General features: G+C 36.5%; 1 protein-coding gene across 7 annotated transcripts in view; it reads right to left on the reverse strand.

Moving 5' to 3' along the window:
• The window catches only part of LOC100747573 (dynein heavy chain 7, axonemal), a 22,668-nt gene extending 9,488 nt beyond the window's left edge, over positions 1-13,180 (reverse strand). For 3 of the 7 annotated variants that reach the window (XM_033322185.1, XM_033322183.1, XM_033322182.1), the window contains exons 1-28: positions 12,354-13,178; positions 11,763-11,920; positions 10,411-10,564; positions 9,698-9,847; positions 9,401-9,592; positions 8,897-9,273; positions 8,476-8,697; positions 8,116-8,413; positions 7,638-7,985; positions 6,849-7,114; positions 6,610-6,763; positions 6,230-6,456; positions 5,849-6,050; positions 5,448-5,682; positions 5,235-5,350; positions 4,873-5,151; positions 4,498-4,755; positions 4,086-4,370; positions 3,737-3,985; positions 3,305-3,650; positions 3,002-3,171; positions 2,792-2,923; positions 2,371-2,592; positions 1,802-2,253; positions 1,509-1,706; positions 1,092-1,239; positions 538-765; positions 278-462 (exon numbers count right to left, since the gene is read on the reverse strand). In XM_033322185.1, the coding sequence (XP_033178076.1) occupies positions 278-462; positions 538-765; positions 1,092-1,239; positions 1,509-1,706; positions 1,802-2,253; positions 2,371-2,592; positions 2,792-2,923; positions 3,002-3,171; positions 3,305-3,650; positions 3,737-3,985; positions 4,086-4,370; positions 4,498-4,755; positions 4,873-5,151; positions 5,235-5,350; positions 5,448-5,682; positions 5,849-6,050; positions 6,230-6,456; positions 6,610-6,763; positions 6,849-7,114; positions 7,638-7,985; positions 8,116-8,413; positions 8,476-8,697; positions 8,897-9,273; positions 9,401-9,592; positions 9,698-9,847; positions 10,411-10,564; positions 11,763-11,920; positions 12,354-12,770 (6,668 nt within the window). In that variant the 5' untranslated portion in view covers positions 12,771-13,178. The other 4 variants (XM_033322184.1, XM_033322187.1, XM_012388723.3 and 1 more) reach the window with 4 other exon arrangements.
• Positions 13,181-13,668: the final 488 nt, after the last annotated feature.

A 13,668-nucleotide genomic window follows, 5' to 3' on the forward strand; every position in this document is an offset into this window, starting at 1 on the left:
CTCCCCAATCATGTAATCACTTTCGCAACAATAACTAAAAGTAACTAAACTATAATATAATGAATTTTATTCTCTTTCTTATGTATTCAAACTCAAAATAATTTTGTATCAGTGCTACTTATACCAATACCAGTGAAAATGACTGGTTCTACAATTTTATAAATGTATCAACCCTCGTGTAGGGATCATGGTAGTTCTAGCTAACTATCGGTAGTTCTAGCGTTAACAAATTATTCAATATCGTATCGTATCGTATGGTATCGTATCGTATATTTACCGGAATAATACTAAATTCATCGGCTTTCTAGACATTGTGTTGTATTCAGCTAAATAAGTTTCTACTATTTCTCGTAACTGGTCGAGATCTGCGACCTCTTGATAAAGTCTGATATCTACCTTGGTGTCGCCAAAATCGCAATACACTAAATTTCGAAGTTCTTGTTCGGTGATTATTGCTTGTGACTTTAATTCGATAGGAAAGATAGAAATGAACAGCATGTTGTTATCAACGTTGAAAAAGTAAGTTTGCAAACTTACTTTATCATCCAAAGTTGCTTCCCTTTGCGGGGGTAGAAGATCTTTAAACAGTTCTTCCATTAACACATTCATTCGACCGTTCAAAGTGACGCGTATTTGTTTCACCAGCCAAGAGATATCTTCTTGATCTATTAAACGATCTCCAAAAACTCGAAGTACCTCGTGAACCCAAAGTCTCCTCATGCTGGTTAAACTCGGCATAGTTTCCGGGACGGACAGCAGCACTCCCTATGTATTTGTATATTATTACTGTGTACATTGTACATGCGCTCGTCCATGGAGATCTGTACTTGCATGCATGTGCATGTATGTATGTATGCGTATGGAGAATAATCTCGTACGTTGTTCGAGAAGATGTACGTGTGGACTACTTACACGGATCCACTGACACTCAGTATCAAACCTACTCTATACTTTAATACGCGTATATATCGTTGTTGTAACTTTCGTTCTAAACGCTCCAATTAATTTAACTGACATAAATTTATCGAAGCACAACTGATACTAACCAACCATGTGTTTAAATAAGTTTGACGATTTAAAGATATAAAGACCTGTATCACTTTGGAAAAGTCGCGAAGATTGAAGACATAATGACATTTGGCCGGTGTTGGTAACAGATTAGAGAGACTTTCCTTGTATACATCCAACGTGCCCAGAACGATTTCGTCGATACATGGATCGAATTCTTTACTGAATCCTCTGAAAGAAATTTAATTAATAAATTTTTTATTTTCAAAAAAAAAAACAGAAAAAAAATTAGGAAAGGAGCACGAGAAAGGCATGTAAGAACGGGGACATGAATAAAATGGACAAAACACGGAGAAAACGGACGAAAGAGAAGAAACGCATCTACTACAAATTATTATGTTATGTATAATATCACCTATTACTAATTACTACTACCATATGTGCGCGCTCACATACCACACACACACATACACATGGATCAACTAAAGCTTTGTACAAACCTCGTATCAAGATGCCAGAGCACGATTTTACTAAATATCATAGTCATTACTTCGTCTTCAAATTCTGATATCGTTAAGACGACAAAATGTCTTTTAAATCGGGGTGTAACATCTTTCCCGCCGCGATATGGTGGAGCCATAGCGCACATTAGATGAACGTCGATCAGTTTTATCATACTCTTCTCTCTTCTATCGTACCTGCAACCAATTTAAAACAGTTTGTCGCTATACACGTATATCATTAGAAAAAAAGAAATAAACAGAAACGAAAGGAAAATCGTTTCTTTTCTTACCATTCTCCGTGATCCAGCCATTGACGTAACAATTCGATCGGAGGCTGTGCCCCGTAAATTTCTTTCATCGGCATCGAAAGATCATCGACAAAAACGATCCACCGTTTACTTATAGGCGCTCCGTAAACGCCTTTCCGTCGTCTATCCAATTTTCCCATAATCGTGTCTTGAGTTTGATTCGCCGTAGTTTGCGCCGAAAAATTGATGATCAGTGGTTTGTTTACCGTGGGATTATTTTTTTTTAATAGAAAATCAATTATATAGACCGATTTTCCAGTTCCAGTGGGGCCTACGAATAGCACTGGTTTTTCGTTGCTTACTAGCAAACGAAATAGGGCTGTGTACCGTATCGTTTCAACGGTAGGTACTATTATTTGATTTACAGGAATGTCACGAGGAATCGGTGGGCTGTCAAGCAATTCATCGGACCATAGTCTCCATTTTCCTTTGCCCTGGCCGTAAACAGTAAACACCATCGATAGAATTAGGCAATTATATGTATAATTTGGTTTCACGTCACACATCACGTCACAACGGAATTATCTTTGATAAATTTCTGGTCAACTTACCTCTTTGATAAATTTATAGTCAAAGACAAGACCATCTCTTGGCATAATAAATATATATGGTTTCAAAGGTGGTTTTATCGGTTTCGGTAATTTGAACATTTCTATCAAATCCACAGGAAAATCTCTTTCGAGAAAGCCACGAAAGAGAACGCTGAACCTTTCTCTCGATTTTACAGTCAACGTGCCTCCCAGCCCCCAGATACACGAAAAGAAAAATGAACCCTGAAAATCTTCGATTGTAACAAGAGCAAATTTCCAAGTATAATACTCTAATTAATTTAATTAGGACCTCATCTTATCTCATATCTCGCGACAAATTAGATAAAACGTTATTTGCCCGAGGAACACCATTACTTGAACCGATTATTATTACTGTTAAAGTAAATATTTTCAATTCGAAATACATATACGCCAATCTAACCTCGACTTGGGCTCGAAGATCTAACTCGTCGATATCCTTAACAGCTTTCTCGTCTCGATATTCAGCAAGAAAACAGTCCATCAGATAGGTCAGTGAACGCACGAGATTTGTATCCGGCATCGGGCAAATTTTCTATAACATCAGAAGGTTGAAGCACGTTTAAACAGAATATAAGTAAACTGGAGTAAACGAAAAACAAAAAATAAAAACCTGAACGTGTTCGTGATGTGACCAGTAAAGTATAGGATCGCAAAATCTTCGAAATAAAGACTCATATAGAAAGTTTCTTAACCACGAATTCATCACAGGCGGAGTATCAGCTAACCAAGATTTAAGTACAGGATCCCAACCAAGTGCATCTGGTTCCATGTAAATCATTCCTATATTCGAGAAAATATGAGAAATATTTATAACCGTATTTCGTGTATTTTAAATATTTGGTGATTTGTAAATATTTATCGACAAGAAGAATAATGGAAAAATAGGATAAGAAAGCTATACATACATACATACCACAACGGGAAACTGTCGCAGGCGAAGCATGCTCTAAATCCATCGTTTCAAATATCAAATTGGTATACGGTGCTAATTGAATAATTTCTCCACTCATTAAGCAAAGCTTTTTGTTGTCATCGAGCACAGTATTCATGCTTTCGATCCATACTGCGTCTATCGGTCCGTCAAAGATTAACCATTTGCGATTTTCGTTGGTCGATGTTGCAAAAGCACGATAACTGATAGCCAAAACTCCGTCGGACCATTCATGGGATATCGGATCGAATTGTCCATATAATTGACCCAACGGAACAGCTTTTGGATTCATCGCAAACTTTTCAACTTTACGTTCGCTTATTAGATTCTGAAATATCTTATCTCTTTAAAAAAGACAAACGAACATATATACTATCTTACGAGTTTAAACCTACGACCAATAAAATGGCTTACTCGCTCTTCGCAAAGTTTTAATGCGTCAGCTAGAATATTATACGCTGCTGTCTTTCCAGCAAATGGCAAGCCAACAATCATAAATCCATGTCGAACGATCATCATCTCGTATATCTGTTGTATTTTCTCCAAGAACCAGGCGCTACATTGTAAATTCGACGCTGAGCAAACGTCATAAACACATGTATTCAAATCAGTATAGTCTGGCTCTGGGAGTTTCACACCGGGAAAGAGATCCGATGTAATACCCTAAATTGAACGAGTTAGCAGCTTCAGACTAAACAAATAAGAAGGGTGGGAGGAGGGAGGGGGAGGGGACGAGAGAGAGAGGAATATAATAAATACATACGTTGAATAATGGCAAATCTTCGCTGAGAAATTTGGGTAAGTTGACGTCTTTGATACTGCGCAATATTAATATATCCTCATCCACTTCTGGATATTTTATCTTTAAATTACCAGCCGCCACCAAAACAGATTTCACTGCCCTCATCCCATAATCGTAATGATTTTGACTCGACAATTGTTCCGAGCATAGCCTGTAGGCCGTTACAATCTTTACCGAGAGTGGACGTGCGTCATAAAATCCATACGAATACAATGTATTTTCGGCTATCAAAGCGTAATCTGGTACCTAAACAAGGTGGCAAATTGGCAAATTATTCAGAACCTTCCCCGATTTTCGATTTATATGGTTTGATAAAACCTTTCCCTTACTTTCTATTGATTAATAAGTTTCGTAAAAGTTATTCCATACCAACCATCATTGCTACCGGTCGAAAGAGCGCCTTTAAATTATCCGGAAGTTCGGTTCTTCCAGCATAACCAGGGTTCATCGTAATAAAAACAGCACAAGTAGGGTCTAACTTGATTTCGGTGCCTTCGAAATCTAGTTTGGTTAATCCAGCGTTAATAGCTCGTTGAATCGTTAAAATTTGTTGGGCTACTACCGACAATACTTCGAGGTCGATCCGATTAAATTCATCGAAACAAGACCACGCCCCGGTGCTTGCTAATCCCTGGATTAAGTTTTCATATACATATATGTTACGGTGTTAGACATGTCGATGAGTACGGTGTACTCTTAAGCACAAATGAAACTAAGTGACAAATGAAATTAGTAGTTAAGAATTTACCTTAAAAAATTTACCCAATGCGATGTAATCCAGACCTTCCGAACAATTAAATACGACGCATTGTTTAGCTACAGCCTTAGCTAGATCCTTGGTAGTTTCGGTCTTGCCAGTTCCGGCCGGACCTTCGGGCGCGCCACCGAGGTGTAAACTTAGCGCGCTAAATAATGTTCGGTAACATCTATCGGTCAACGGCGTTATGACCAATCTAGATGTGTTGCCCAGGTACTCGTATGCGTACTTCAACGACGTGTTTATCATCGTCGACCACAAGTCTTCGTCCTACACGTATACATATAGAAATAAAGACATCGCATCGAATTGACACAACGATGTTACTTTTCTCTCTCTTATCACGTGCCTACCATCCAATAGTATCTCAATTGTGCCAACCACTTGAAATCAGTAGCGATGCTGACTCTTTCTTTATACAATTCCGCTACAATATCTCGGCTATGCACGTCCATCGTAACCAAGGCCTCTGAAATCAATTACACCTACATCTATGTATTCGCATAAGGGTAATGAAACTATGTATTAATTCTACGTATTCTATGCCCTATTACGTCTTTTCATACCCAATGTTACACGATTTTGCGTTGACAATATGCCACGTACTAATTTCACTATCTCATTCAATTCGTTTGTACAACTGTCGACGTAGTTCTTCAAGTCCTTCAATGACTTGGACAACACCGCCGTCACATCGGCTGTCCAATAAAGTTTACTGACACAAAGGATAGTCTGACCGGGCCATTCTAACGCCCATTTTGATCTGATCTGCTTTAAGAACGCGTCCTTTGCTTGCACGACCTATTAAACATGTGCTCAAGTGTTAAAATCTTGTTTATCCTACAATTCGATGACACTACCAACAAGTAGGTATTTCATATTTTTATATTTCTCTATTTTCTCCTACTTTCTTAATGGAATTTCAATGGAAATGTGCACATTGCCGTTTGCAGTGATTTCTATTCACCTGTGCTTTAACACTCCTCTTCATAGAAGATTCTAGTTCAAGTAACCACTTTTCAACTTGACCTCGGGCCGCCGTTGTATCGATAATACCTTCAAGAATGATTTCTTCTCCCTCAGAGGACTTTATAGCTATTATTTCCAAATCGACCGTGAAGCTTACTTGAGCAATTCCTTCGAAGCACTTTTTTAGATGCGGTTGCACTCTAGTATAACATAATACATTGTAAGTATGTCGATTAGCGTCAGTTAGCGTCGATTAGCGTCGATTAGCGTCGATTAGCGTCGATTAGCGTCGATTAAGGGACATTAAAAGAAAAGTATTCATTTACATATGTACATATAATATATATACACTTTTGGTAAATTATATTTAAATTCGTACCTGGTGGGATCCTTTGTTTCCGATAATATTTCCAAGAGCTCGTCATTCGACAAAAAAAAGAATCGCGGGAAGTATAATCTTTTCTTTTCCAAATAGGCAGTAAGTCCTTTCTGTACTAGATCCAAGAGATTTATACATTTCCTCAATCGTTCGAGCATTTTATCGATTTCAATGACCGACATAACTCGAGGATCCGCTGCTACACATGACATAATTTCTCTCCAAATCTATGTACAGTTATTAATAGTTAATTATCAACGTTTTAGTACATTTCTTCCTTCTTACGCGCGGATAAAGTTATTAGCCGCTTTCCAAACAGGAACGCAAACTGGGAAGATCGCGTAAAATGAAAATTTTAGGAGATGAATTTATCGGTATACCTTGTCTACGGCGCTAAAACGTCGACCCTCCTCTGGCATTTGCTGTTGAATATCAGGCGACGAGAATATCGGTTCAAGGTACATCCACGTTGCTTGAACTTGTAGCCAATAATCCATGATGCTTTGTAACAGAAGTAGTTTCGATTCCCATTCTCTGTTTGTGAAAGAAATGAAGAATAAATAATCGACACGATTATGGAACCGATACAGTAGACGTAGAAAAGTTGAAAATTACTAACAAAGTCTCTTTTTCAAATGGTTTGATATAAAGAGAATTTTTCATAGTTTGAGCTTTGATCAAATGGTCATCCAAAAGTAATTGTATATCATCAATGCTCGCAATTACGTAGGTGCCTGTATCGCGGTAAGGATTAACGATGAATGTGATCTCTGCCCAATCAAGGTGCATTCGGATGAGTGCTCTTTCCAAGCTTCCTTCCTTCGTCGCTGCTTCCGATATTCCTTCGAATTTCGTAACGTAGTCAGCTAACCCGTAATCAAGAATCTGCGAAATATGTAATTTCATTCTACGTATAGTACATGCCTACACACATACATACACACACACACACACACACACGCGCGCGCGCAAACGTATTCGTAATACATATGAAATTAATTGTAAAAGGCGGAAAGTTTTATTTGGTCGAATTGGACGTGAAAAATATCGGTGCGCTGGAAATCAGCGACTCGTAATTATCCCGCCGCTTAATTACACCGGCGTGTTTTTCGGGATGAACGGGTGGCGGTTGTCTTTTTAGCCGGCAAAACTCGGAAAAGGAATTCTCGCGGTGTGTCTCGTTTTTCAACGGGTCGGCCCTTTCACTTACAGGCTCATCAATCTCCCGCTAGTTTTTCCGACGTGTCAGTGTTACCTATGGGAGCTCGTATGCAGTCACGAACCCTCATCACCGGCCGTTTCTCTTTCCCTTTCTTCCTCAAGCTTTCCGGTTCTGTTGCGCAACGATGCGTGAGAAGGAATACATGAAATTGATTGGTTAGGAGAGAAAAGAAACTACATATATTACCTTGGCAAGTGTCATCGACTCGTCAACCTTTATGGGAAAGCCAACAATTTCCGATACTTGTTCCCAGTGGCGATTCTTTAGGGAAGGGTTTCCAAGAGTAACAATCACAGGCATGTGTTCTTTGAACTCTTCTATCTTTATTCGTATATTTTCAGCGAGCTTTTTCGTTATTGGTTCCTGTATAGATCGTTCTAACCTGTAGATTGTTCGATAAGCGATTGCTGTCGCGGTTTCGATCTCCTCCGGTTCCTGAGAACCTATCATCGAATTCATCCACGTATCGTAGTTTGTTAAAAATTCGCAGGTCGCGTCGTACAGTCTTTTATATGGCCCCAGTTTATCCGCTGTCTAAATTAAAATAGTAACAAATTTTATTATACACTGTATATGTATACCTATTTATATACATATGTAATTATTCAGCTATTATTTCCGATTATATCCGTGTATTTTCTGTACATATAATCGTGTAACTTACTGCTTTCCGTAAAGGATACTGGGACTGTTCCCAACCAAATAGTTCCTCTTCCTCGTTAAATCCGTCAATTGTATCCATCGCCGTGATCAGTTTGTTTTCTAAACGATCAGCCTTCTTTTTATACCGATATATTTCCTCGATATTCCCCCAATACTGTAATTCATCGCAGTACTTTGCATATATTTCAAGTTCACGTTCGAATTGTTCGATTTTTTTCTTAAGGATGTTTTGGAACTCTCCGATTTTACTAGCAGCTATCTCTCGGTGTTGTTCAAAGATATCCGGAAGCTTGTAGTACCTTGTAACGTGCCCAATAAATAAGTTTCATTTACCGATTTCGCTTTCTATTTTTCCGCTTACCATTGAAAAGCAAAATTATTAATTTTCAATTCAACAGGGGTTAAGATCGAATAATCTGATAGAACAACGATATATTTAACAATTTCTCTCAATCGACTTTCAAGCTGGCTAGCAGTTTCTGTTTCCGTGGTATTTATAAATTTTCGAAGTTCTATCAATTCCCTAGTGTTTGCTGGAACGCTTAGCGCACGGTCTACGATTCGTTGATATTCATTCCCTACGCTAGTATCGAAGGTTAGAATGATTAAATTATTCATTTTTATTTTGGCATTGGACATAAACTAAATGAATATATAAATATAGGATGTACATACATGTATACATATCTATGTATATATCATGTATGTACATTGTACACTGCAAGGACATACGTATGTACATATCTATATAGTGGTGAAAGTAGGAAAGAATAATCGCTTACGCTCGAGATTTTTGTTGATACTCGATGATCATTTTACCGACCAATTCCTCTTTAAGCTTACGAGCTACGGAAGCGATATATTTGATAATCTCTCCACGGTGGACGATGAAGAATCCAGCAAAGTAAGTTCGATCGTATTCGATTTTTATTGAACGAGACAAACGATCGTAATATGCGATTAGAGTATAGTAATTTTCAAAGTTTTCAGCTGTATCGCACTTTAAGAATTCTTGAACTTTGTCGGCTTCCGAATCGTTTATGAAATTCGCATAATTTTCGAATTCACTCAGCTGCGTGATCGGGCCAATTTTCTCTCTATCGATTAGTTGGCTAATTTCCTCTGTATATTTCTCCAAACATTCTTGCGACATATACGGCTATGATAATAAATTAATCACATATTTTTGTAACGAAACGATATGCAAAACGATTACAATATGAAAAAATCAGTGACAAAATCTACATACTATCTGAAAAATAAATAGGGAATTATTGAAGAAATACCTCGAGTAATTTACGATGGATAGCGGTGGAACTAATATCCAGCATCGTTTCAACGCGCGGTAGCGTACCAATCGTTTCTCCCAACAAATTCAGTACCGTTGAAAACGTATCTGTAAAGACTTTAAACGTTGGCTCGAACAATACGTTTGAATTTCGTACTGTCATCTTAATATCGAAACCGCAACACTTGTTCTACGGGCAATAACAAGTACCGCATTTTAAGATTATTTTATTTAGGAAACTTATAATTGACCGATTAAATCGTATCTTTATATTCTCTTTGTTTCTTTCACTCACGGTTCTGCTGTGAAGATAATCGACGTATTCTTCTATAGAGCGTAGATAAGCTCCTCGTAACTGATCTTCCATAATGAAACCGATACAACTGAAAAGTCGTCGACAGCCTGATGTGTCACTTATGAGCGGTAACTCGTTTCGTTCGAATGCCTAAACACATACAACGATACGGTTATTATTCCCATATATTTCTCTAACTGTGAAATATCTATGTTTTATATTTGCATCCTATCTATGTTTTATATTGCCATCTATTACGATTGATAATATGTATAATTAAAAAGAAACAAGTCTTTCTCATATTTCCTTAAAACTTGACTGATCGAGTACTCAGATCTCTGATAGACATCTTTATTTTGACCAAGGGCCAAGGATCTCTCTTTGAATCTTTTAAATAGAATATCTATTCTCTGTAAATCTATTCTTTGAAAAAACAACTGCCTAATTTTCTATTAAAGAGTATCTTATACGATTGTATAAGATATGCATACGAAAATGGTTTGGAATATTATACATATTACACGATGTAACTTATACCTCTCTATGCTCTATGCATACTTACATTACATTATGTATTACATACTATCTTATATTATTGAATTTTGGTGCGTGATGGTCACGTGCATACAAATATCATATAGTATTTTGTTTGATTTTACGTAATAAGGTACGCTATTATACAGTATACTATTATATAATATATCGTACAATACCGTAATTAAAATTCCTTGAATTTTTGGTAACCAATGCTTTGCAAGTTCCTCTTTCACCCTGGAACACATTTTTGAAATGGTTCTCTCGAAATTGCCAAGATCATACGATGCGTCGCGTGCTGCCAATTCCCTTCCATTTATGAGTTTGCAGCCACTGTTACACCAAACATCATAATTATAAATATAAAAGATATAAAAATGTTTAAAAATTTGGTAAGTTTAAAATATGTGATGTACGTATGCATCCAAGTACAAGGTTATCCATTTAACTCGAAATCCGCGCTCGCAGGAACATTGAGAACGCAACGGTACAACATATACGCTTACTATGCAATCAAATGTTGCGAGCCACCTATGAGCTGCTGCTAGAAGTATAATTAGGCGAGAGCACAGATCGGTTTAGTTGCGTCGTAGGATTTTCAATTTGACGTTACAATAAGCAGAGGACGATCGCCGAGAAAATGAGCCTTGTGTTTTCAAATAAACGTAACTGATTCTGTTCACACATATAGCTCGATTTTTTGTTTTTAATAACTGATATCCTGAATTATGCTTACCTGAAATGTAATTACAATTTAATTTCATTTTTCTTTTTTATATAAAATCGCATTTAACTGGAAGTGTTATGAGCGAATTACAATGAAATTGTTCACATTTTTACAAACACCTTTTTTTATTTCATCCGATAATTTTCATTCTTAACGTATGAGACATTTCCTTCTACGTGGTAATTTAAAATTTGTTACGATAATTTTCTACAAATTAATAGCGCTATTACTTGATTTTGGATCGCCCCGATACGAATGCATCTAATGTAAGAATAAGGAATAAGAAAAACAACTGATACATCGAGTTGCACCAAAACACTTGAAAATTCGTATTTAGATAGATCAGTTAAAAAAGATAGAAATTAATTTAACTCTCGTACTACAGTGCCTGGAGATGTTCGAATTAGTGGACGAATGACGATGGTTGTTTATGTTATAACGATAAAAAAGCAAACGTATCTCTAAACAGTCTAAACGACAGATTGAACATCGGTGTTCGACTGGTCATGGACGGTTGGCAACATTTGATCGTAGTACTAAGCGTACATATCACACCACGTAGCCATGTGAATGTTCTCGCGTGCGCCGGTTCCGAGCTAAGTGGATAATTCTGTATATATCTACGAAAACATATATAATCGCTATTACCTATATAACCGCATATGTATGTATGTGTGTATGTATATATATATATGTATATATGTGTGTATGTACGTATTTATATCGTTGTGAAAATTGCGAAGAAAATTGTGCAAGCACAGGTAATTGTAAATAGTATTGGTTTATATTAGACGAGAAACGAACCTGAATTCACGGTACCAATAATCGAAAATCCGTCGTACAACTGGACGATATAATATAACTCTTCTTTCGAGTCTCGCTCTGTTCCATCGATAATTAACCTCGTGTTCTTTCGGAAGTCGTATTCCTTCAAATTGTTCATTCTTTTCAAGTGCAGTAAACTGGAAATCACAGTAGTTATCAAGTATCGTTCTATCTATCGTATCTATCGTATCATTTTTCCTCTTCCATCGCCTGTCGTTAATAGGTATTCGTCGACATTAGTAAATGTACATTCGTTCTACAGGTTTCCATTTATATATATATATATATATTAACAGAGAATATGCGACCCGACGTTATTAATTATCATACATATAACGTATACGGATAGGCAATAGAAACGGAGAAGGCAACGAAGACACCTATAAGCCAACAAGATTCGAGAATCCGCAATAATACAGATTCGATTCATCAGAAAGGATCCTACCGATCCACAATCAGCAACAGAATCGCCCTCGTTCAATGTTAAATATTTGTTATGCCTATATATGCCTTTGTTATGCCTTTGTAGGAGGAACGTTGTAAATTAAAAATACTACATGCAGAACGTACCTGCTTTAACGAAGAATATACCGAGTTTCCGATAACAAATTCTATGACTGACTTCTTCACGCTTAATATATATTCCTCTTTTACTTCTTTCACTAAACGATTTAACAATTCTTTAAATTTGTCTTTCCATTTGGTTGGAACACGCTTTAGAATATTTATTAGAAGATCAACGTCCATCGATCCTACGTAAACATCATCGATACCTTGTGTCAAATAATAGTAGTATCGCAAAACGTTGTCATTATTTTCCAGAATTATGTCTTCGTCCATCTCTTCCTCTTCTTCTATTTCTTGCATACACGTATTAATTCTGCGAAACGCTTTTTCCTTTTCTTTCTTTCTTTTCTGCTTTATCATATCAACAAGCCGAGCACGAAATTTCTCTCTTTCTTGGCACAGCGATAGATATTTATACATCTTTTAAATCGATGTTTTTTCCTCGTACAATTCAATATGAACACATCTCGAACGCGTGAATGCCAAATAGCTACTGTATAGAATAGCTGCTACTGTATAGAAACGACTTAAATTATACGAATGTTTGTCATCCTCAACAGCAGAAAATACTATCGACCGGTTGATTTGTTAAGACTTAAATTACACAAATCGCTATAGTATACACCATTCTAAACGATAAATCGATAAGCAGAAAATAATATCTGTGAAATAAAATTATAATCGACCTATACTCCTTCTTAAACCCGTATTATTATATGCGTATTTAAAGTCAAGCGACAGTTGTTCTTCAATGATAATCTGCTAACCTATAAAGTATCTAACTTTCCATGGTAACCGTCCCTGCTACCTCAAATACGTGTTATACACTATTTTTTTTATCTTTACAATATCTGTGATTTGTAATATCTGTAATGTCTTTGTAATATGTAAATATATATATATATACATATATATATATATATATATATACATATATATATATATATGTAAATACATGTAAATAGTGCGCGTCTCTCTTTTCTTTCGTAGATCGAACACAAGTTATGAGCATATCCTTTAGAACGCCTGTACACCTGCATTCATCTGCATAGCCTACTCTATTTGAGATGTTTAAATCATTACGCGTAAAGAGTCTAAAAGAAATTTTAAACAGAAGCTTAACAGCTAGCTTATTAATGTCCTTTTATTTACATTTGTATATTTAGTAACAGATGCACGAGAACAGTAATTGCATCTATTATACATACATACAAGTTAGAGTCATATATCCTGTTTATACATACATATGCATACATATTCACAACATACACATATTTAGCACGTTATTTCATTATTTTTGGATAGTTTAGCTACGTAT

This window comes from Bombus impatiens, unplaced genomic scaffold, assembly GCF_000188095.3.
Source record: "Bombus impatiens unplaced genomic scaffold, BIMP_2.2 scf_0581, whole genome shotgun sequence".
Classification (NCBI taxonomy): Eukaryota; Metazoa; Arthropoda; class Insecta; order Hymenoptera; family Apidae; genus Bombus; species Bombus impatiens.